This window comes from Coffea eugenioides, chromosome 11, assembly GCF_003713205.1.
Source record: "Coffea eugenioides isolate CCC68of chromosome 11, Ceug_1.0, whole genome shotgun sequence".
NCBI classification, from domain to species: Eukaryota; Viridiplantae; Streptophyta; class Magnoliopsida; order Gentianales; family Rubiaceae; genus Coffea; species Coffea eugenioides.
The window spans coordinates 43,746,289-43,770,824 of NC_040045.1; the positions used below are offsets into that span (position 1 = coordinate 43,746,289).

Here is a 24,536-nt window from a genome sequence, read left to right on the forward strand (position 1 = left end):
TCAGAGATTTTTATAGATCACTTATAATTGGTCGACGTTTTAGCCAAGTGTATATATTATTGGCTTTCTTTTCCTACATGCTTGAAATTTTCGAAAAAGGGTAGTCCGGAAAATCCAAGATCATTGAAAATTTTTTCTCTCTTAAAATGGGAGAAAATTAATTTAAAATAAAAAGAACAGAAGAGAAGCAAAAATGTAGGGGACTTAGGAGTGAGAGACACGTAGTGAAGTAAGAGTCGAGACACGCAATTGTCGTTTTCTGGAATGGACCGAACCGGTGGAGGGGAAGGAAACTACACCTAAAAGGCTAGCAAGGAAGGTGGCTGCCTGACCCTGCCTCCCATTTTCGTTGCACTTTCTCATCTCTTTCCTTCTTTTCACTCCAGTAAAAATTCCCCCCCAACTCCAACTAACTAATTCTATCGCGTCAATGATGATGTATCATGTGAACTGAACGCCGTTTTCTCAAAATTTTTGTTTCTGTATTACCACGCTTTTCTCTTCTCCATTCTATTCATATTGGAATAATTTTAACAGCACGGTGCTGCCCCTCAATCCTCAGTTAAAAGTAATCGTTTCTATATTAAACGAAATATCACCTCCTCTTCTCTCTAACACTTCTTTATTTCTGTCCATCTATCTAATACTCCTATCTATCTCCTCGTGCCAAACTTTTCTACGCCACCTTTTGAGCCATTAGCTTCAGTTCACAACAATAAGTAGTGGACTGCTGTCAAGAAAGGATTTTTTTTCTGTATTCTTTTGATTATTTTTTCTTTCCATTTCATCTGATGGGAAATTGCTTAGGTTCTTCAGCAAGAGTTGATGCCACGCTTAGCTCCCACACCCTTCCTGGTACTTTGCTCAGTTCTCTGTTATTTTGATTGAAACTGGTTTATGGGCTTTTGGAAAAAAGTTATAATCTTGGTTCTTGATATATTATTGTTTTTCTGGATTGTGGGCGCTGTATCGTCCTCAAGTTGACATCTTTCTACGAGTATTTGTTCAATATCTCTGCCTCTTTTTTTTGGCTTGACTTTGGTTCTGGCTTGTGGGTGTTCATGTTCTCGTGCTTAAGCAAAGCAGGATTTACCCTCTTCATCTCTTGTTTTGTTTTCGAGTCTATGGGTTCTTCATATTTGTTCCCTTTTGGTTCTGATTGCGCTCGGTTTTGCTTGTTGATTGTCCTTAACTCTGTGTTCTGCTATCCCTTTTGGTGGGCTTTGGGCTTTTGGGGAGGAGGGGAAGGGTCAGGTCTAAAGCCGATGAATTCGTTCTTAGGTTTATGCTCGAGAACCTGTTCTATCATCCGGCTCCCCCTTTTTTCTATAATTATTGGTGCATGGTCGGTTGAGTTGTCTTGGGTCTGAACATTGGGTATCCTGGCTGGTCCAGGTTGGAGTTATGCTTGGTTCTGCTTCTCTCAATTTTAGGCACGAGCCTTAACTTAATTTAGTGGCTTTGCTGGTTCAATTCCGGCTCACTTTCAGTTGTCATATCTTTGAAAGATCAGGTTGCATCACATGGTTTGAGGGCTAGTTTCTTGTTGAAAGATTTAATCTTTAGACATGAATGGATCAGAAGTTTGTTGATGTCTTTAAGACAAGCTTAATTGTGTAACAAGCTTTTACTTTGTCCTTGCTTTAAATGGTTAGGTTATCTTGACCTCATTTACACTTTAGAATCAAAGGAAATTAGGTTCCATTTTACTGCAAGCAACCTATGATCATTGATGCCTTCTGAAAATTGGATTGGGAAGCAGAAATAGGGACACTGGAAGAGAAATAAAGCCAGAGCCACTGTAATCCATTGATGTCTCTTAAATGATGTAACTTTGCTGTATATGACTGGAGAAATATATATATATATTTTTTTACAGTGACTAGTTCTAATTTTCTGAATCACCAGTAAAAGCAGCTGAACCATCTCAATATTTTTGGTTTCTTTTTCCTCCAGCTTCAGAGACATTGAGAATCCCCAGCAAGACTAGCAATTCCTCTGCACCTTCAACTCTAACACTTCCATCGTACAGTGGAAAAAGCAGTAGTTTTGACAGTATTCCTACTCCAAGATCCGAATTTGAGATATTGTCATCCCCCCATGTTAAATCTTTTCCATTTAGTGAGCTGAGGAATGCAACAAGAAATTTCCGACCTGACAGTCTTCTTGGGGAAGGTGGATTTGGTTATGTCTTTAAAGGATGGATTGATGAGCAGACTCTCACTCCTTCAAAGCCTGGCTCTGGAATGGTCATTGCTGTCAAGAAACTGAAACCCGAGGGTTTCCAAGGCCACAAAGAGTGGTTGGTATGTTTCCTTTTCAATTTTGTTTTAATTTTCCATGGCTTTATGTTTGGCCTAATCACTGATGCAAAGATTATCCGCAGACAGAAGTCAATTATCTGGGGCAACTTCATCACCCAAATCTTGTCAAGCTCATTGGGTATTGCTCAGAAGGTGACAATCGGCTTTTGGTTTATGAGTTCATGCCGAAAGGAAGCTTGGAGAACCACTTATTTAGAAGTATGATTCATACTGTAACGAACTTTTTCTTCACAACATGATTAGTTGATGCCCATTATACCATAAAAGTGATTTTAAAGTTTATCGGTCCTGTGGACTTGTTTTATGTGATATATGGGGTCATCTTCAGATTATTAGATCATTTGCGACTTTGGTGGCTATCTTGAACATATTATGATGCGTCAACCTATGGTTTCTATGACAGGAGGAGCGCAACCTCTCCCTTGGGCTACAAGAATGAGGGTGGCAATTGGTGCTGCCAGAGGCCTTGCTTTCCTGCACGATGCTGAGGAACAAGTGATATATAGAGATTTTAAGGCGTCTAACATTCTTTTAGACTCGGTATACTGAATTGCCTACTTTTACTAAATTCAGTAACTGAAAGATGGTCTGTTTTGTTGAAACGGACTTACATTCTGCTACGTTTGGTGCTAACTATGATTTGAAATTGCAGGAATTCAATGCAAAGTTGTCCGACTTTGGCTTGGCCAAGGCAGGTCCAACTGGTGATAGGACTCATGTATCCACCCAAGTTATGGGAACACACGGCTATGCTGCACCAGAATACATTGCTACAGGTACATCATAGACGAACTCTTTTCGTCTCTCTTAGATATATAGGGTGATAAATTGTTCGAATTTGTGTAATAAAGTGTGTGTAAACAAACAGGTCGGCTCTCGGCAAAAAGTGATGTCTACAGCTTTGGAGTGGTTATGCTTGAATTGTTGTCTGGACGTCGTGCTGTTGATAAAGGCAAGGTTGGTGTGGAGCAGAATCTGGTGGACTGGGCAAAACCATATTTAGGTGACAAGAGAAAATTGTTTAGAATAATGGACACAAAATTGGAAGGCCAGTACCCTCAGAAAGGAGCATTTACAGCTGCTAACCTTGCTATGCAGTGCCTGAACCCCGACCCAAAAGTTAGGCCACGCATGACCGATGTTCTAGCTGCACTAGAAGATCTCCCAAGCCCTAAAAGTTTAAAACACTCTCCATCAGAGTATCAAGCATCGCCTGACCCTGCTCGCCACTCTCTGAAACAAAATCGTTCACCCCTGAGTATGACTCCTTGTGCTTCCCCTTTGCCCACTCAACTGAAGTCCCCACGCGTGAGATGAGTCAGAAGATGCATCTAGCTGAGGCTTCCCTTGTACATTCCTCCTCTATTTACCCTTTCTATTCCAAATTTTGTTCTAGGTTTTGTTCTATGTAGTAGTTTTGCAGCTCCTATGGTTCCACAGGATTTTTGTACGTGCAAGGGCAACAGATATACCAGACTTGTAGAATGTATTATCACCCTCTTAAGCTAAGCTTCTTTGTCTGTATAAGATTGGAACACATGTATGATATTCCTATTTAATTAACAGATGGTATTTTTATCTGGAGATCCATGCCATGTTGATATTCCTTTTTTTTCCTCAAACAATAATGCTCTATCCAAACAGTTTTGGCAAATGGGAAAATATTCTAGTGAACCCGAGTTAGACCAGATATGAAAGTAAGCAGTTTGATTACAAACTGGACAATGTCGGCACATGGTGCATAAAGTTTACTTTTGATTTAGAATTTCTTTTTCTTTGTATTGTGAAATTTTCGGTCAAGTCAACCAAAGCACGACATAAATTTTAATGTAAATGACCTCGCCAACCAAAGCATAACTCCAATTATAAGTAATTTGAAAAAGTTGGCTGAAGGAGTCAACAATATTTTTAAGTCATGAAGAGCATCTCTAACCAACCAACCATCACAGATTTCATTAAAGAGGACGGCATATGTTATGACTTTTTTTTTTTTTTATCTAACTCATTGAATCCATTCTCCACAAACAATGCTTACCAATAAAAAAACTTATCTATGCTAACATGTCAAACATGATCAGCAGAACAGCATCAAAACTACTGCTCCAGATGAAATCACTTTTAGAGCACACCTTCAATTAATGGGCGAGTATGAGTAAATTTAGCTAAATGAATTTGTTTGTCACCTACAATCAAAACTACTGCTCCAGATGAATTCCGTTTTAGAGCACACTTTCAATTGAATCCAAATCACTACAATTATGAGCATGCCGTGAATGAAAAAGTATACGAGCAACATAATAACATATGCCTATGATGCACCACTCCACTCTTCCATCTCAGTGATGGATTTGATTCTGATTTGGCATCGATCGACCCTCATAAATGAGCGAATACATATATAGTATCATAGTTTTTTCTACTTTCAATTTTCAATATGATTTTTTGGGGAGCAAGTATAGAAACTACTAACATGAACCTAAAAGATGCAACAAAGTGGCCTTAGGCCCTTCATTTAAGAATCACATCATATACTCTATTATATAGTTATTATCTAATTAAAAGAGTTTCCAGTTGTTGTGGGTTGGACTTTCATAATTTCTCAACCTCCCTCATACTATATTCAGCTCCAGAGGTTAGCTTAGCCTTATCAAATGCAGCACCTACGTGTAATAAAAGATTGGTAAATGGGATAGGCCGCCTGTTTACGTGTTCGAAGGTGAGATGAATTTATTATGATTGGAAGAATAACAGAAGACAGTGACGAGAACAGCCCATGACATTTGAGAACTCGTTTAAAGTTTGGAAGAATATCTTTGATTTGATTTGTTTTTTAGACGGTGCGCGGCTCTGTTTGGATCCCTCTATTTTTTAAAAACTAGCTTTTCAAATACTATAAAAATTTTTAAAAAGTACTCTAAAAGATATTCTAAAAAATAGTCTGAAAATTTTTAATATTTAAAAAATATTCCAAAATATATTTTAAAAACTCTACTACTCTTAAATATTTCAAAATATTTTTTTAAAAACATCCCAAAATATACTCTAAAAACTCTGTTACAGTAAAATTTTTCAAAAATACCCCAAAAAACAGCTAATCCAAGTCATTGGTTGGGAAAACTATTTACGTAACTTATTGAACTTGTTTTCTGACACTTGAATTTTTTTCGTTGTAGCATCAAATTGATTTACTACTTTTTTTTTTTTTTTAAAAATTTTTTTTTCTCTCTAATCAAATATAGGTTATTCCTTTTGCGAAAATAGTAATGATAATTTGACTCGTGACTTTTATACAAGGATCGAATTCACAATATAATTCCCATGATCACTTGATGAATGGATTGTATCCATCCCATGCTAAAAGTGATATTGTAAATCTAGAGCACGTAAACATAAATTTGCGATTTGACTTGATATAAATCTATTTTTATACTCGAAAACTTTAACACTCTCACGTAGAAGACCTCTGTACGTACGAAATCTCTTGTTACAAAATGCTGCTATATTGGTGTCAAGAAAGTACTTAAAGTGTCTTCCAAGTTAATAGTAGCCCTTTGGCTTGAAATCTTTACTGATTAGAGGATGTATTCAGGAAGTAGAGGATTGTGAACTTCAAGATGCTAATTGTGAGAGAACCAAAAAAAAAAAAAAAGGAGTTAGCAAGTAGAAGGAAAAAAGAATACTCTTGGAAAGGGAAAAAATCATACAAATTGTTTTGCAAGCGCGCGGTAGCTATTCATTCATATTAGTATTTGCTAACTATCTATCTTCTTACAAGTTTTCATATACTTTTTTTTTTTAATTAATTCACATGAAACTGGTAAGTGATTAGGCATAGACTTAAACCTGTTTATTAAGTTATTTGTAAAAGAATGCATGATGGATCGGGAATATATATATATGTATACAAGTTTCATATACCGCTGTGTAGCTATCTACAAAAGCGGATAGCCAATAAATGCAAGAACAAGGTGATGAAATTTAAACTAACTACGGTTACTTCTAGAGCATGTATTTGAATTACACTTGAACTTCAGTATTATCAGTGTTAGCAAAGCACCATATAGAATAGATAACTATAAACGCTGAAATGTTTACATTTCATTGAAAGTTCTAAACAAAGGAAGCCATGGCAAATAATGTACTTGTTTAGTTCGCAAAGGTCAAATGAGTCCCTCTACAGCAAAGGATTATCAGACTTTAATTTTGCGAGATAAGAAACTTTTCCTTAATAGAATTTTCAGTTTTAGAAGCACTTCAGCAAAACAAAGAAGCATTGTGAATCTACGTGTGCATGTTAAACAGTTTATATCTATGCTCTCAATTCCATTAAGTAGAGCAATTCTTATTTCTGTTTGGTATTCTATACACACGCAATCACATCCATACAAACAATTGAATTATTTTTTCATAAAAAATATTTAATAAATAGTTGAAAACCGCTGGGGAAATGATTTATCAAGGTCAACAGGACTGAAATTCATCTCTACCTTGCCAGGAACTGTGTGTGTGTGTGTAAACCAAAATCTCATATATATATATATATATTCAATATCTGGTGCTCTCTGCAGCCCCTTGTGCATGCTTTACCTCATGATCAGCTCTGAAGAGAGATGCCTGGTGCCAATCGAAAAACTCGATGGATTTAATATAAGGCAACTGCATATGTGTATCAAATGGACCCGGGAGTTCCCCCAAACACTTCAGTAGGCAGCAACCTTTAGCCTAACTGAGGCAAAGAAAAAATGAGCCCCAGTGAAGTGTTCAAGGGAACTCTAGAGAACATCTAACATGTTTTTGCCTCTGGTTAGGGCACCCTACTTACAGGGCTCTCCGCTCATGCAGTCCCTGCATGTGCTCACTATTATTCACTAGTCGCATTTTGTCCTCTGGAGGACGCATGAACCTAGTCATGATACAGGGTTAAATGAAAGATAGATAACCAACATAACTTGAGTGGTCATCTTTGTTCAATTTTTTCATTCAGTAGGCATCCCCTTCATCTCTCGTTTTCAACTTTTTGTTGGCGAGTTCAACTTTGTTATTTATCCATGCATGAAAGCATGGCTTATCTGTCAATCACATATGTTTAGCAGGAGCATACAAGTAGAACCTTTTTTTTTTTTTTTTTTGTAAGTGAGAGAATTTGAATCCAAAACCTTTTTTTTTTAAGTGAGACAACCCTTCCCATCTTCTTTATTAGGTAATAAGTAATTACCTAATACATAATACTCAAGTATGAGATGATAAAACTACTAAAAATTTGATTTGACGAAAATAGTGCTAAATAATAATATATAGAAAATTGATTTAATATACCAACAAGTTGTTAAATGGGATGTTGTTAAATGATACCATCGAATCTCCATAAAAATATCCTACTTCAACAAAATGTTTAGTACAAAAACGTCAGTCATCTTGCTTCTTACTTACTCCAATTATCTAGCTGCAAAATGTGAGATCCACCTGTTTGAAGCAATAAAACATGGTAAAACAATAGAGTAAAATGGTGCTCAAATTAATCACTATTCAATTCGAAAGATGTTGAATGTTGTAGTTCAGAGTTGAATATTGATCTAGTAATTGAACTGCACGTACATTCTGCACTTACACTTCAGTCCTTGAGATAAAATCAAGTGAACCCGGGAGTTCCCCCAAACACTTCAGCAGGGATTAATGATAAAAAAAAGTGTTCGCTTGGATATATTCACCAGTCCCTCATGAAGCGGTCAGGGGAACTCTAGGGAACCACCTGATGTTGTTAACTGCTCCTGGACTTGAATAATTTGCCTTTGTACGTATAATGCTCCTGATGTTGTAGCACCAGTATTTATAGTATTTATAGATCACAGCCCCTTTTGCCTGCCTCTTCAATTGAGCTTCAAAGTATAAATTCCTTATGGTGAGGCTCTAAGATTTGCCAGCTGAGAATTACAGATATGGTGTACCAAGTCGCAAATGCGGGCAATGGGAAAGAAAAAGAACTTTGGTGAATTTTGATTGTGGTCGCGTCTACATCTGCCTTTTGTTCCTCTACCTCTTCCCTGTGATCTCACAGATTTTCCCTACCCCAGAAAGAAGGATAGTTTGTATTATAGTTGGAGGTTAAAAACATGATCATAATCTGATAGCAAAGTGACTACCCATGGTCAAAAAGTACTGAACTTAAAAAGAAAAAAAGGCTTAGAGATGAAAGATTCAAGAATCTGGTCACCTTGCAAGTGTCATTCTCAATCCTTAATTCGACACGAAATATGGACCAGGTTCAAGGTTAGACATTTCCCTGTTCTGGATATCTTATTTTCATGAGAGCCATTAACAAAGAATATGTTAATAGGCTCTTTTATCTTTTCATTTTCATGGCCGCATAATGTACATGCAGACTAAAGGAGCAGAAGAGATAAGGCACCAAATGCTTTTCCAGATTTATTCCTTGATCTGCTCCTGGGATCGTCCCTAACGCTTCCCGTCGTGGCACGGGCGGCATTTTTCGAGTCATCCGGGCAAATGATACACCACGCACGCCGACTTTTGGAAAAGCAAGTACATTTCATCTCAGCATTTTCTTTTTATTTTTTGATGGCAGATAAATTTTCTTCAATTATCATTTTCAAAATGTTGAATCTTTCTAGAGGGAAGCATGCAATGCAATTTTCAATACCTAATCATACCCCAAAAGCAAAAGGATATCGAAAAAATTCGACTTTCTAGAAAAGAAAATGACTTAAATAACCGTGAATCTGAAGTTACTTCCTTAAAAAAAAAAAAAAAAATTACAACCATAAGATATTGACTTGACTTTCAAATTCAGAGTCCTCTAATTTCTCTCATTCCTAATAAGATTTGGAGTTTACTCTGAAAAGGAAATGATTCATTTGGAAAAATACCTGCTGTAGTTTAAATGTATGTATGGTAGGCTTATTATTACTTAGGGCGGTCCACATTAATATGTCTGTACACGCCAACCCTATAGAAATTACAGCGCCTTCCACTGTAGGGCGTTGTAGAAATTACAGCGCCTTCCATCTTAGGACATTACATTAGGGTAGCAGCCTCAATCGATTAATTTTGGATAAAATACACTAAATCCTCTTGTGGTTTGAGTTATTGTCATAAAGCTTCCTCATTGTTTAAAAACCCCCAAAGAGTCCTCTCGTGATTTGGATTAATTTGGCCAGCGAATGGAAATCATCCAATTTGACGGAAAAGTATAAAATTTCTATATTAACCTTGTTTTTAAACTATACTAAAAATTAGTTCAGGATTTACATAAGATTTTAAAAACTTTCTTGCTTCATTTGAGTATAAAAAAACATCAAGTGGCTCATTTGAAAATTTAAAAACTTATCATCTTCTCCAAATCAGAACAGAGATTCAACTGAAAATCCAAATCAAGACAAGACCCAAATTTTTACTTTCTTAATCCTCTCAAATCTTGCGTATTCATGGAGGAATTTATCACCGTTGTCATCCCATATCAAAAAACTCCATGAAAGAGCAAAACAAATTCCAAACTCCTCAACAAATTCACAACCCATCCACGGTAATTTTGGTACCGCTGCCAACGCCATTGTCAAGGTTTCATCATCAGCAGCAGCATTATTCTCTACTCAAAATAGAATAGTAGAGGCCCATCCATTTTTCTTTTTTCGTTTTTTGTTTCCCTTTTCACCCATTTCCTGAAATCTGTGGCAAAATATAATTGCTTCCGTGATACTCTTGAGCTGCCGAATGAGTCAAATTTGAAACTTCACGATGCATTGTTGCTTATGCAAATATCGGAAACTGCATTAGGGGAGCTTATTTGATTCGAAATGATCCAAATTAGTTAATTGACGCAATTATTTTTTTTTCCTATAACAGGCTTTGTGCCTCCAAAGCCTCTAGCATCTTAAAATGAATTAAAACTCATGGTCATGTTGCAGTCCATTAGCAGAACGTATGGAAACCTTATTTACCTTCTCATGACACTCGGCATAACTACTCTCGGTACTCGTACAAATGCAACTGCAGAAGCAAGTATTTCTTGTACATGGTACAAGCAAATTTCTTTATGCCATTTGACTAAATTACGTATGCTAACAGGAGGATCGAGTACTGTGTATGTACTCAGGTTCGAAATTCAATGTTTAAAAATATGGTATAATTTCTAAGAAATATGTGATTGTATAATAAATATGTTTTGCAATCATTTCTTTACGTCGTATACGTTACATTATAAAAAGTGGATCAGTATTACTCTAATTTTTTTTTTTTCTAAAAAATCTTATATCCAAACACATGTCTTTTTTTTTTCTTTTGGCTTAATTTGACTTATACAATCGGAGGAATGGTGAGGGAGGAGGAGTTAATCCAATCACCATTAGGAACTTGAGACTAAAATGGAGATTCATTGCTGGATTTGACGTATCGGCAACACCAACAGTGGATGATGGAGTAGTGTATTTTCACTAGGAGTGGATTTCTTTCACGCAGTACGTGCAGACAATGGACGTCTTATCTGGAAACAGTTTATCGGAACCTTATCTAGGATACATATGCGACTAATGCAACTGTGAATGTTACCGTATCAGATTCAAGAGCCACTTCGACGGTGGCTGGTGATCTTCTCATCGTCGGAGTTTATGGCCCTGCGGTGGTATTTGCTGTGAAACGATTAACGGGACAACTTGTCTGGCTCACTCGAGTGGATCCCAAAACAGTTGCCGTAATAACCACCTCAGGAACGTATTTTATTTTATGGGGTTGGTGAATTTTCATCATACCACTAGCTATCATATATTACTAATTAATTTTTGAGGCAAAAAAATGTATCATGCTCTCGCTATATATATGACTTTCAACTGATTTTTTTTTTTTAACATGGTTTAGATTCTGAATTTTTTTTTTTTTTAAAAAATCTGGTATGTCCGATTCTCCTTGCTTTTCCTTTTCGTTTGGGCTGTTGGATTTTTTGACGACAGCAAAATAAAAATAAAAAAAAATTACAAGATACCTACTTTGGGATTTTGATTTTGACTTTTCAAAAATCAGCTTTCACAATATTGAAAATCAGTTAAAAACAGGCTCATGCAGCTAAGTAGAATTCAAGATGAAGTCTGCCAATCCCAGCGACGAGACTTCTTAGGGATCCTTTTTGCAGGTTCTGTTGCTCCTACCGCTCCATTTTATGCTATGGATGCCATTACTGGGAACGTTAATTGTTTGGACATATAACACTGGTGCTGGCTAGCTACTATATTATGTGCAATGTATATTGTATATGTCACTATATATATGGAGGGGCATCGGCTAGCTGTAGCTGCATCTTCTTAGGGAACGGCTACTCAATTGGCTTCGCCAAAATCTTCCGCCCAACTTGGACCAAAAGAAGCAAACTAGATCGTAATTTCGCACATATATATATATATATATATATATATATATATATATATATAGTATTGGAGTTTTATTAAGCCCCTAGTACGCGTACAATAAACGATTTTCTATAAAATCCAAAAAATCAACTTGGGAGACTTAATTTGTATAATAAAGGCTATTCTTCAAGAAAAGAAACTAAATTTGTGTAATCTAGAGAGATATATATATATATATATATATATATATATATATATATATAGGAAACGTAGTAACCAAAACCTTAAACACAGCAAACCCCGGAAAGATCAAATTTTGCTGTTTGGACCATACGCAACCCATGTTCATTTGTTTGCCTGGCTGCATGGATGAGACAAAAGAACATAACGTCTTCAAATGGAAGCTCCCTAAATAAATACTTGACAATATTCTCAAGATGTAACCGTCTTCCAAAATTGTATACCCAATCCACGTTGCTTTATATAAAATTATATACCGTAATGTTTGTTAAATCTTGACGAAGTTCTTTATCAAATATCACCTTTTAGACAGACTAATTACAGCGGGACCAGTTTTTATCCAAATTGAAGCCGCCATAAAAGTAGAGAAACTACTATTAGATCGATTAAGTCAACTTGTAAGCCATTATTATTACATCAGTATTTTACGCCTTTATATATCTACTTATAACTAGCTTTCTACCTCCAAATATTTCCAGCTTTAGGACGCTAAAGACTCATGGCATTTGCAGATTCCTGTGTGAGAGCAAACAGAAACTTTGCTCTCCCATTCCTGACATTATGTTTGATTGTTCTCGTGGATAACGCAGCCGCGGAAGTAAGTGCAATCCCCTCTACATATATATTACTAGCTTTCTTTGTGCCCTTTAACTAAGCCGAGATTGATGTTAATTATTCCTTATTCTACATGGGTTAAAACAAAAAATTTCTTTTGCTTTCCTTTCTTCAACTAATCTACTTTATGAAACAAATTCCTTGACAGTGTAGGATCAAATAAAAAAACGAAAAAACTATATGACAAACTTCGATGTTGTACATGTAACATTTCAACTTACGAAACATATTAATTTCAGTGGTTGAACCATGGAGGCGACTTAACAAATACAAGGAATGCCGTACAAGAAGTGCTGATCAATCCAATCAGTGTTAGGAACTTGAGGCTGAAATGGAGATTTATAGCCGGCTTTGATATATCAGCCACCCCTGCCGTGGCCAATGGAGTTGTGTACTTCCCATCATGGAATGGATTTCTGTATGCCGTGCGCGCGGACAATGGAGCTCTCATTTGGAAACAAAACCTTGGAACCTTAACTGGGCTGCCTCCAGTTGGGGCAATAGTGAACGTTACGGTGTCAAGATCCACCCCAACTGTCGCTGGTGATCTTCTCATCTGTGGAGTTTATGGACCTGCGGTGGTGGTTGCCGTCAGGCGATTAACCGGAGAGCTGGTATGGTTGACTCGCCTTGATCCCCGGCCTCTAGCTCAAATTACTGCATCAGGAACATTTTACTCGGGGTTAGTGGATTTGTTGCATGGGATAAATTCTACCAAGGCAGTAGATTTGTTACATGGATGTAATAATTTCTTAAGCTTCAAAATTGTCGTCGCCTTTCTTCTTTTTCAGGGCATATTACGTGGGAGTATCCTCACTAGAAGAGCTTCTACCAGCCCAACAATGCTGCACATTCCGCGGAAGCATGGTTAAGCTGGATGCCCGTACAGGCACAATTTTGTGGCAAACCTATACAATTCCAGACAATGGTGGCAAATTGGGAGGCTATTCTGGAGCGGCTATTTGGGGAAGTAGCCCCGCGATTGACACTCTTAGAGGGCTGGTTTATGTAGGAACAGGCAATCTGTACATTGCTCCAGCAGAGGTTTTGGCATGCCAAAGGGCCCTAAATAATCAGACCACTCCACCAATTAATGTTAGCCAGTGTATTGGACCGGATGTTCATTTTGATTCCATCGTCGCTTTTGATATCAACTCGGGGCAAATCAAATGGTCGAGGAGATTGAGCCGCTACGATGTTTTCAATTTTGAATGCTTAGTTCCTAATAACCCCAATTGTCCACCTGGACCTAACTTAGATGCGGATTTTGGAGAGGCTCCGATGCTTCTTACTATAAATAATAATGGAAGGAAGCGTGACATTGCAGTGGCAGTGCAGAAGAGTGGCTTTGCATGGGCGCTTGATCGCAATAATGGTGACATAGTTTGGTCTATAGTAAGTTCTAAATAACTATTATTTGCAAGCTAATGGTTATACTAACTATAATTAAAGGTTAGCATTTTCATGATTTGACGCATTTTACTATGTCCATACAAATTCTGGTGTGCGTAGCGGGCAGGACCAGGAAGTAACCAAGGAGGAGGAATATGGGGTGCCGCAACAGATGGAAAAAGGGTGTACACAAACATTGCAAATGGTGATCGACTACCTTTCACCCTGGCACCATCTACTCGAACCACAACAGCCGGTGGATGGGTGGCTTTGGATGCAAACACGGGCCAAATCCTTTGGTCCACCGCGAACCCCAGTAATGAGATTTCTCCAGGGCCTGTGACGATTGTCAACGGAGTCCTTTTTGCAGGTTCTACTGCTCCTAATGGTCCATTTTATGCTATGGATGCCAATACTGGGGATATAGTGTGGACATATAACACTGGTGCTACAATTTATGGAGGGGCTTCGGCTAGCTATGGCTGCGTCTTCATAGGAAATGGATACTCAGTTGGGTTGGCAAAATTCCACCCAACCTGGACCAGCGGAAATTCAGTTTTTGCATTCTGTGCTTACGCCTGAGGAAGCGAAGTGCAGATTAATTTAAGAGAATCCGAAAAGTTGGGATTTTCATTTAAGGCCTTCCACGAATAAGTGATCTCTACAAGAACTCAACTTGGTAGGAATCACATTTTGGAAGCAAATAGGTTTCAACATGCCAATCATTTTGAATTTCAGATGTCATATGTTCTCATCAACCTGAAATAAAAGCAAGAATACGAAAATTTGTTCGAGTTGGAATTTTGCATACATGCCATCATTTAATTTCTCTCTCACTTCCTTTCGAGGCCACCGACTTAAATGTTCTTGATACGATTGCTTATTCCCCTCGCATTTCAAGACACACTAGCCTCTTGCCTCTGTGCTACGTACCAAAGTAACTATATGAGCTTGTACTTCCTTTTGAATCTGAAGACATTTATTCGATGCCTAAGATATGGAATGTTTCGTAGAAAATTTAAACAAAGGAGGAATGAAACGAAAGTGTGTAGCGTCAATTAACATTTTGGAACATATGCATGTGTACACTTATTAAGAATTAATTAATTTTCTATTTGCTCACAGTATATTATACTATTGATTTAGATGCATGCAACATATGTACAGAATTTAAAGTCTAATTAGAACGAAAGACGAGGGTACATACTCATATGTTTATATTTGCCTAAATTTCGTGCGTCGTATGATCATTTGCTGATGCACCTGGTGCATTGCATTGTGTTTCTGCAATTTGTAATGCTGTTTCCAGGATACGGTTAGTTGTCCTCGCGCGCCATTAATCCATAACGCTTAAACACAAGGGATAGACTGTTGTATTAAGACACTGTCAGATAAATCCAATATAATTATAGGGCTGCAATGCATGGCTTAAAATCTTGAAGTATTTTTTAGGCCATAGGGATTTGTTACCGAGAACGTGCCTTCCTAGTCCCCAGAATACGACCAATTTCCGTTGAGTAATAGTTGAATTTGCTACAGTACAGCATCAAGTAATTTGGACCAGTAATTTTCCGTTTATTCTTTGCCTTCTGAATCCTCTCATATATATATATATGTATATATATATAGATACATTCACACACACACACACACACACACACATGATCGAGGCTGGGCGTACTGCACCTGGCCAATTTGTGGCGTGGTTGCATGGATAACTGATGAGAGAAGATGAACATGACGTCTACAATGGAAGCTTTCTCAAATTCCCAGGTCAATTTTCAGTATTCGTGTAACTGTCTTACCATAATTGCGCAGCAAATTCCGGTTGCTTTAATATGTAAAGTTTTTAAAATTGTGTCTAATTCTTGACCAGGTTCTCGCCCGCGCGTCACCTTCTAAACTGGCAATAACAGGAAAAGCATTGCCGGAACCAATTTTAGAAAAGTTCAAGAAAAGGGACTATTTATTTAAGTCAAACTCGTACCTTTGTCACAAAATCCGCCATACATGTCTAGAAGTTGCTCTCGAACTAATATAAAATGTTCCATGCCTTCATATGATATCATTATACCCACCTACTTGATGGAAGACGGGTGTACACAAACATTGCTGATGGGGATCGACTGCCTTTCACCCTTGAACCATCTACTCAGACGACAGAGCCGGGGGATGGGTGGCCGTGGACGCCAACACCGGCCGGCCGGCCGGCCATATTCTATGGACTACTGCTAGCCCCAGCAATGATATATACTTGTCCTGGGGCCGTTACAATAGTGGATGGAGTCCTTTTTGCTGGCTCAGTGGCTTGTATTGTAATGGTCCATTAGATGCCAGTACTGTGGTCATATAACACTAGTGCTGCTATTTATTTGTGGAGGAGCCTCTGCTAGCTATGGCTGCATTTTCATTGGCATTCATGGATATTCAGCTGGCTTGGCAAAATTCCATCCAACTTGGACCAGTGGAAATTCAACTCTTGCATTCTGTGTTTGAAGAAGAACAGGCTTAAATAAAATGGAGAACTAGGCACATTGCAATAACTTTACTTCTGTTGCTTACAAGATAAACATTAAACTATACTCTTTGTTTGAGATATATGACCTATAAATTCTGAAGTTAACACATCACGGATCCATTGCTTAAAACAAAATACACTGTTAAGTGCTTTTAACTCTCAGACATCCTCTACATAACCCCACAACTACAAGAGATGGCTTTGTTCATATCTATGAAACTGAAGTCGTTCTTTGATCACTCTGGTCATCCAGAGTTACGTAAGAACTAAGAGTACCGCTTGGAAATTCGATTTTTGCATTTTGTGTCTGAACTGTATGTGAAGAAGTGAAGCAAATAAATTCCTGCAAAAAGTAAATGAATAATTCCAATGTTTTGACTCAAAAAACTCTAATAGAAATTACAGCAGATAATTATATGATCTAATCTGTAGATATTGGCAGGTAGCACCGGGAGTTCCCCCAAACACTTCAGTGGGCTAGACTTGGATATTCATGCTTAGAAGAAGAACTAAGAAGTCGGCAGTGAAGCGGTCAGGGGAACTCTAGGGGAAACCTGACGTTTTTCTTTCTTCCTCTTTGGGTGCACTTTTTAATTTGTAACGCTCGTAGATGCAAATTAAGAACACGATATTATTGACCTATTTATAGTGAATTGAACATACTGGAAAACGTAGGCGAAGGAAGGTATGGTTTGCTGCTCAGACACAGGACCACGGCAGCCCCATGCGAAGAAAACTTGGTAGATGCATTAGCAGAACTTGAACCTGGCCGGTATTGTGGGCTTCATGAAGAAAAAGGAATATTTGTAGAAACAAGTAGTGGTACCGTCTCTGTCTATCGTTCGCTACTGCTTTGGCTTTTCCAACTTTTGTGTCTCTCCCCCAACAAAATCAAACGATAATGTTCGTAATCCTAAGCATCAACCTTTTTTCTGACCCGAAAATTTTCGGGGTAACGTAAATTTTTCAATGCATTGCAACTTGGAAGAAATGATTAAAAGGGAACCAAATGCAAAAACAAGGACAGAAATGAGGAGTAGAGGACAACTTATGCGGAAACGTAGCAGGCCACAATCACCTGCATTAGTGAATTGTCGTCAAACTCTGATTCACCGCTTTCCTTCACTAAATTTTTCCCACAGATGAGGGTAGGTTCAGCGGCTACTACTTTATATCCTGAATTTTGATCAGGTTTTGCTTTTCAGACAAAAGGATAGCAACAATTTACAAGAGAAAAGGAGGATAGAAATCAATATGAATATTGCCAGCATTACGTTATCAAGCAACTGAAACAAGAACCACAATTTAGGTCTTCCCTAGAGCTGCCTCAAACACTTCGCTGAGTATCATTCATCAAATTAAAAGATGGAGAGCACCTATCAATTCACTGAAGTGTTTGGGGGGAACTCCCGGGCATGCCTGATCCTCAATGCTGCCTGACGTAGTATGCTAGTATAGTGCTAGCTTCGGCCTGCAAAAGTTGGCAATCTAATGCATTCCCATTCTAGGCGGAAGAAGGCATACGCTGGTTTTATTAGTTTTAGCCTTCCAATGCTTTCAATTTGCCATTCATATCCCGCGCCATTAACGTTAACTCCCACCATACGGTTCATGGTGAAGGCGAAGACTTGGATGCCAAGTTAAAAACAAGGTGGTAAAATGGCAATTCAGAACTCTACAAAACTTCATGCTACCCGTGAATATGGCAAAAATTATCCAGACATTTTCCCATAACATGTCCTCAAAACCTCCAAAAATCCATCAACCAAAAGCCTACATAACTAATCAATCCTTCCAAAAACTCGACGATACCAGAAAAGACAATTTTTGCGCTCCATGCACTTCTTTTGTCCATTGTCATCCATGTTGTACAGTGACCAACTTACATTAAAGTAGCATGCACAAAACAGAGAATCACTATAGCCAGTAACTGTGTTTCACCTACTATACTCTGGCAACTTCACGTAAACTACTTCCTGCTGTATTTACCTCTTCCATTCTGCTTGAATCAACTTACCTGAAACTAAAAAAGACCATATATCAGAATGCAAGAGCAGCATCATAAAACCAAAAGGCCCATAAGAATCCTATGACAGTAACTATGGGGGTGAGAATTACAACAGATTAAAAGATGCTAGTAGCATGATTAAGAGCAGTTAAGCAGTGCATGAAGAAAGTTCAAGTCCATTCAGGAAAACAACATGTTAAGGAACGGTAAGCAAAGACGTTCCTGAGTGAAAATCACAATAAACATTTGAATCAGATGGAAGAATAAACAAAGCCAGACGTGAAGAACAGGTGCTTGAAACAAATTCAAGATGCTGATTATTACTAAATTTTCGACACAAAACTAATTCAGCTGTGAATGTTTTACATCCAAGTAAATTTCACGAGTTAGGGGAAAATTTTCAAACAGAATTTTCAACTTTATAAAATCGTATTTAGACAATTGCTATTTAATAGACTTCAAAAGCATTTCAAAAGTGCAGACAAATTTTAGTGATACTAATATATGCTCAAAAGGCCATCATATTTAAGCTGTGTTTTTTTTTTCTTTTTTAAACCAAATGAAAGCATCTTTAAATATTACCATCTCTGGAAGATGAAAGAGATCTGTCAATTTTGATTCCTCCTTTTCCACTACCTTGAACAAGACTCTGTACTCGTGGAGATGAAGTCAGCTTCACATTGGTAGAAGAAGGCAACGAGTAGCGCCTAGGTAGACCATTCTTCTCGTATGCATCTTGTCCAAACCTCGGCGAGACTTGACCTCGTGCCTTAGCCTTGGCAGACTCAGTTGCTGCCATGTAACTGGGGACCTTTGTTTCATTAGTTATGCCTACATCTTGTTCATCATGCTTTGCGGGTAAAGAAGCTCTTCTCTTGTTAAACTTGTAGTTCTCATTGCCATTTTGATCATCCTTAGACTTTATGACACTAGGGACAGCTGCATCTTGATCGTCATGCATTGGAGGTAAAGAAGCTCTTCTCTTGCTAACTTTATGGTTCTCATCGCCAGATAGATCATCCTTAAAATTCTTATCCACAACCAGAATATTCTCATTTTCCTCACCAAAAATTTTAGGTTGCCCATCAGTGTTAGATACAGGACAATCACATAACTCATCAACTGTGTCATGCCTATCTGGAAGATCTGCAGATGTTGCCTGATCAGTTTGTTTCAGTACATCCCCTTCCAAGTCTGCTTGCAGTTTATCAGATTGAGTATCAGTACTGTGTTCTGATAGCTCATGAGCTGGTTGATTCGATCCATTTCCATGAGTTAGTCCTTGTTTCTCAGTATCAACCTCTTTCTCGATGGAAGCATCTCTTTGGGAGTCAGAAATTTTCTTCAGATTACGCTTAACCTTCTCAACCTCATTCTGAGGATAACACTGAGCAGAATTGGTGGAGTGATTTGAAGTCCTCGTTGGATTGCTTTTTTGTTTATCTGACTCAGTCATACTATGACTTGAGCTAATGTGAACTGTGCCAGAGTGCAATCTCCCTGTACCGCGCTTTGCCCTGGTTTGCCCTATTTCAGCTCTCCGATGCTTTGAACCAGCAATCTTTTTCAGCTCAGATTTTGGTTCCCATATGCGTATTGATGTCCACCGAAGAAGCCAATGCCATGCTGAATCTGGTTCCTCCACACCACATTGTAGACTTATAGGCATCGCAGAGGCTGACAGAGAGAGTAGCTGAAAGTTGTCGAATACGTGATGAGATACAATATCTTTGAATATAATGCATGTCACACAAAAAGAATAGAATAAGACAGAAATCTAATGACACATGAACATTCAATAGTTGTTTTTAAGCACCAAGAAAATTACTCTCTTTTGGTCATGCACCGTAGAGGTTATGCTTAAAAAGAACAAGAAATGTTTGTATAATTCACTTAAGAATAAGTAAAAAAATTCAGGTCTCTCCACATCAACTAATTGCCCTTATGCTGAAACAGAGATAGGAGGGAATGCTTCTAAATATTATATTTAACTTTCCAAGATGACTTCTCTCCATCTTACGGTTGCAAATTTTGCACTAGAAATTCCAAAACTTGGGCCTTCTCAAATGCAGCAGCAGGAAAGAATCAATCTGCAGAAGCTATGATACATTTTACTTACCTCAGCAACAAAACCATTCTTCAACAATTCTTCTGCTTGATTATATGTGTTTTCACTCGGTTCCAAATATTTGGCATCCTGTTTGGTACATGAAAACATCAACCACACTGAACAAATATAAGCTAACAGGTAGATGGACTGGAATGCACATTAACTAATTACTGTATTAAATTCCAACCTCTGTGCTTGTCAAATACAGCTATTTGAATCAGAACTAAAGTTCATGTGATTGGAAAATGCCATGTTTTTCTGATGGTTCCTTATCATGTCAAATACTCTAGTTCAAGAGAAAAACCATACACAAATCAATTAACAGATTACCTTTTCTTCCACAGTTGACTTAGCGCGCACTTTAATGCCAATATCAGAACATCTAACAATCTGGCCTCGAACAAAAGCTTGTAACTTAACAATGCTCTGTACATACTGCAATGTGGAAACAGCCTGCCTCCTGACTAAGTGACCACGAATAAATGCTTGTAGCCTTATGATGCCATCAAGTGCTCGAAATGCCCGGCGAGCCTTCAAACAGACCGAGCATCAGCAGGGGTGAAACATCCATCCAAAAATGTACATATTTATACATGACAGGATGCAAACAAAATAGGGCTAAAGCAGTATGGATATCTATTCAGAGAAAAAAGATGTATATTTTAGCCAAGACTAATAAGCGAGTCACCTGTAGTTTAATAAAGAAATATGTGCAAATTAGTAATCAGCTCAGTGACACATTGTATCGATAAATTGGATAAAAATTCTCATCCAAAGGTATCCAAAAATTCTCATCCAAAGGTCACTTTCTTTATTTTGTATTAAAAAAAATATATCACTGAGGAGTGAAGGCATAGGTGGAAGAGTAGGATGTGGAATAACTACTCAAAGTCAAAAGCATAGGACAAAATGAATGGAGCATTTCTATGTCTCCGTCCTCTATAAACATTCCCAATCAGTTATCAGCGGCATTCAGGCCCATCATATTTTGGTCAATAAAAATGATCCGATCAGATATTTCAATAAATGAAATAGACCAACATATACAATATATCATCAAGCTCTAAGTCATATATTCCACCTTCTAGAGGTTCATTAAGTTCGACATTCTATCCATGAGCTCATGACTAGCAGCATCAGAAAAACTTATGCAATGTGGTCACCTATTATGAATTATAAATTAAATGATAGTTCAATAAGCTTGTTTGTTTACACATAATTAAGTATAAGAAGCTCAGTAAGAATTCCACCAAGAGGAAGATACCAAGTAACCCCTAAAAGCAGCTTGTGCCTTTGTAGCAGCTTGGTCAAGCCTCATTCTCTCAGAATCTTGAGGTGGATCAACATCTGTGGCTGTTTGTGCATCTCCATCTAGCTTTGGTGAAGACAAAATCAAACCAATGCTTGGCAACCTCGGAGCCTCTTCCTTTTCAGGTTCTGGGCCTTTGCCAGTGGTGGCACTAGGACAAGGAACCGGTTCAGAAATTGAAAATGGCTCCACGGCTAATTTGGAAGGTGGTTCCTTGTCCGAAACAAGTGATGCTTTTTCAGTTGAAGATTTCTTCAAAGAAAAAACATAAAAGGTATAAGTACAGGCTTCTGAGTTGTAGATACGACTTTTTATTATGCCAGAGGTTTAGTAAAACGGCACCCAACCACAAGCTGAAAAGGCAGCACTTAGATAACTGAATTAATAACACAGAGACTTTGATGCTCTGTAAACATAAGGTCTGGCATAACAATTTGATCAAGCCAAAGTACTTCAAAGAAATCAAAAGCTTCAAGTAAAGCATCAGGTCTCCAAGTAAAGCATCTTCCTTTCAAAACAATGACTTTACACAACTATCACAACTTGATGCTTGAGATAAAGCCCAAAGGGTAGAGCATCCGTATGAGTGAATCCCTCTATTGATTTCCCCTTTTGGCGCGTTCTTAAAAAATAAAATTGGTCAGCTAAGCCTATCAAAAAAACTAAATAGATGATAGGTGTCATCAACAACTGTCCGATAGCATAAACTAGACTGTCACAAACAACTGTCCAATAGCATAAACAAGACATTAGACACCTATTTCCTGTAACATATACATCGGGGGATGCCACAAGCAAGCAGGAATACGGTAACAGTTGCTGTATGGATGTATCAGCTTGTACATACTTCTATCTGTGCAAGGGTGTCAGACAAAGAGATAGGAGGGCAAGGAGAAGACTAACAACCATTGAAGAGGACAAGGAACAATGTTGTTGAACACTTACTGTAATGTCTTTTCCTTTGGACAAATTGGATTTGGATGACTTCTTCCCAAATAGAACAGATTTGATCCATTTTCCAGGAGATTTTCCCATTTTTAAACCGCTGTATTCTACAACCTGCAAAATTTAGTCAAAAGCCTGCAACATTTGGCATTGTAGAACCTCATTAATGAGCTAACAGAAGCACGTACAATCCAATGATTGGAATCAGAAGCAAAACTATCATGTTGATGTAAGCATATTATTCTACTTGTACTGACCCAAAAGGCCGGCATTGCAAGTTAAATGTTGTCTTCCTCATAATTGAATGCTAAATTCATCAACTGACCACAATGAGAAGGTATCCACTAAAATTAATAGAATATTGGTTAGCAAGGAGAGATTTATCAACTTAGTTTCCATTAATTAATCATCACAAAAATCAAACAGAAAGAAAGATAATTGATGATTGCCACTATTTACAATGTCGGATCAAGTTCCGACAAGAACATTGATTTGTTTGATGCCAGATAGACAAAAGCACAAATCCCTTAAACTCAAGAGCTAGAAGTGTTCATTCTATTGGACCTTTTTTTTCCCTTCATTCTACTGGACTTGCTTTGAATCAATCCTCAAGTCACAGAAAACACGCACCCACAGCACAAGAGCAAAATTTCAGCTTTTACATAAGCTTTATATTTGTCACACAACAAATTGATATCTTTTCTTATATCTTGTATGTGCACCAAACAATCGGGCACACGAGAACAAATTTAAATGAGCTAAAAAGAATATGCAAAATACCAGCCCCTCCTCCCTTGGTCGCTCCCCACCCCCAACCCGAACAACCACCAACCCCGCTGAGTAGCTAAGTACGACAAAAGACAACGCTAACTAGAACAAACAAACAAATATATTACTCAAGCAGCAACAAACCCGTTTAGAAAGCAGCTCAAGAAAGCATCCTACTGAAGTTTCTCCAAAAACTCAAAAGAAACAATAAAAGAGAAAGAAAAATCAAGTACTGCAGTGTTAATTAAAGGTGTGTAGGATCTAAAACTTACCTGAATAATACAGGATGTTATCCCACTTGCAAATCCCTTAAATCAAAAAGTCCCGAAACTTGTCAAAGAAAAAGGAAAGAAAAAAAAAAAGACAACATTTTTAGCAAAAAGGAAAAACAAGATAACTTATTATATAAAATAAAAAGAGAAATGGTGATTATAGAGAAACAGAGATCTAAAAATGGGTAGGGGAGGTTTAGTTGAAACTTCAAAGGATGTGGTTGTGGAGATTTTTCAGATAGTTTATTTCACATGATTGAAGAAAGTACCTAGCAAAACTTCGCCATTTTTGTTCTTTTATCGTTGCTTCACTCTGCTCTGTACTCCCTCAGTCCCTTCTCTACTCTGTTTTGATATCACCTGAATTTTGGTATCGCATGTTTTGGAAATTTTACTTTTAGTACCGTATGTGTAGTTCTAATCTCATTTTAGTCCCTTATATTTTCACCTATCCGTCTTTGGTCCCTCATGTCATGTATTTTACTATTTTGTCCCCTTATGCAATGAGTAATTACGGCATCCCTTGCGCGCACTTAATGCGTGAGAAGCAAAGGGCAATTTATCTCCTTCAAAACAACCTCTAATTCCAAAAAATGAGTAAATCACAATGCATTTGTGATTATACATAACAAACCCTTTTTAATTTGTTTCTCTTGGGTTGAGTGTATAAATTGTTTTATTA

The 24,536-nt window shown here is 37.7% G+C and overlaps 4 protein-coding genes across 9 annotated transcripts; 3 read left to right on the forward strand and 1 right to left on the reverse strand.

The window, feature by feature from the left end:
* The first annotated feature begins 562 nt into the window (after positions 1–562).
* Positions 563–3,908, forward strand: LOC113753018 (probable serine/threonine-protein kinase PBL3). Its single transcript, XM_027297095.1, has 6 exons — positions 563–855; positions 1,957–2,306; positions 2,387–2,522; positions 2,728–2,864; positions 2,977–3,100; positions 3,193–3,908. The coding sequence occupies exons 1-6, from the start codon at positions 792–794 to the stop codon at positions 3,639–3,641; spliced, it is 1,260 nt and encodes a 419-aa protein (XP_027152896.1). The 5' UTR covers positions 563–791; the 3' UTR covers positions 3,642–3,908.
* Positions 3,909–12,416: 8,508 nt separating this feature from the next.
* LOC113752654 (polyvinylalcohol dehydrogenase-like) lies at positions 12,417–13,790 on the forward strand. The gene is made up of 4 exons (XM_027296744.1): positions 12,417–12,515; positions 12,772–13,214; positions 13,324–13,576; positions 13,752–13,790. The coding sequence occupies exons 1-4, from the start codon at positions 12,417–12,419 to the stop codon at positions 13,788–13,790; spliced, it is 834 nt and encodes a 277-aa protein (XP_027152545.1).
* Positions 13,791–13,795: 5 nt separating this feature from the next.
* On the forward strand, positions 13,796–14,536 carry LOC113751158 (polyvinylalcohol dehydrogenase-like). Its single transcript, XM_027295054.1, has 2 exons — positions 13,796–13,927; positions 14,045–14,536. Exons 1-2 carry the CDS (start codon positions 13,814–13,816, stop codon positions 14,504–14,506), a joined length of 576 nt encoding a protein of 191 aa, XP_027150855.1. The 5' UTR covers positions 13,796–13,813; the 3' UTR covers positions 14,507–14,536.
* A 3,580-nt stretch (positions 14,537–18,116) lies between these two features.
* On the reverse strand, positions 18,117–24,153 carry LOC113753882 (protein IQ-DOMAIN 31-like). Of its 6 annotated transcripts, none has more exons than XM_027298149.1 (8): positions 24,124–24,153; positions 23,855–23,912; positions 22,815–22,949; positions 21,825–22,121; positions 20,891–21,091; positions 20,570–20,647; positions 19,033–20,143; positions 18,117–18,465 (listed from the first exon to the last, which is right to left on the reverse strand). In XM_027298149.1, exons 3-8 carry the CDS (start codon positions 22,902–22,904, stop codon positions 18,428–18,430), a joined length of 1,815 nt encoding a protein of 604 aa, XP_027153950.1. In that variant the 5' UTR covers positions 22,905–22,949; positions 23,855–23,912; positions 24,124–24,153; the 3' UTR covers positions 18,117–18,427. The 6 variants fall into 6 exon arrangements, with proteins under 6 accessions (XP_027153950.1, XP_027153955.1, XP_027153954.1 ...); XM_027298154.1 differs by having other exon boundaries at positions 18,117–18,459; positions 19,087–20,143; positions 24,124–24,149; XM_027298153.1 differs by having other exon boundaries at positions 19,087–20,143; positions 24,124–24,149.
* Positions 24,154–24,536: the final 383 nt, after the last annotated feature.

Coding starts and splice junctions, on each gene's coding strand:
- LOC113753882 (XM_027298149.1), bottom strand. CDS start 22,904: ATGGGAAAATCTCCTGGAAAATGGATCAAATCTGTTCTATTTGGGAAG. Junction 22,122..22,814: donor CCAAAGGAAAAGACATTACA/GTAAGTGTTCAA, acceptor TTTTCTTTGAAG/AAATCTTCAACTGAAAAAGC. Junction 20,144..20,569: donor AGAATGGTTTTGTTGCTGAG/GTAAGTAAAATG, acceptor GACAACTTTCAG/CTACTCTCTCTGTCAGCCTC.
- LOC113751158 (XM_027295054.1), top strand. CDS start 13,814: ATGCTTCTTACTATAAATAATAATGGAAGGAAGCGTGACATTGCAGTG. Junction 13,928..14,044: donor GTGACATAGTTTGGTCTATA/GTAAGTTCTAAA, acceptor TGGTGTGCGTAG/CGGGCAGGACCAGGAAGTAA.
- LOC113752654 (XM_027296744.1), top strand. CDS start 12,417: ATGGCATTTGCAGATTCCTGTGTGAGAGCAAACAGAAACTTTGCTCTC. Junction 12,516..12,771: donor TGGATAACGCAGCCGCGGAA/GTAAGTGCAATC, acceptor TATTAATTTCAG/TGGTTGAACCATGGAGGCGA. Junction 13,215..13,323: donor TCAGGAACATTTTACTCGGG/GTTAGTGGATTT, acceptor CTTCTTTTTCAG/GGCATATTACGTGGGAGTAT.
- LOC113753018 (XM_027297095.1), top strand. CDS start 792: ATGGGAAATTGCTTAGGTTCTTCAGCAAGAGTTGATGCCACGCTTAGC. Junction 856..1,956: donor TAGCTCCCACACCCTTCCTG/GTACTTTGCTCA, acceptor TTTTTCCTCCAG/CTTCAGAGACATTGAGAATC. Junction 2,865..2,976: donor CTAACATTCTTTTAGACTCG/GTATACTGAATT, acceptor TTGAAATTGCAG/GAATTCAATGCAAAGTTGTC.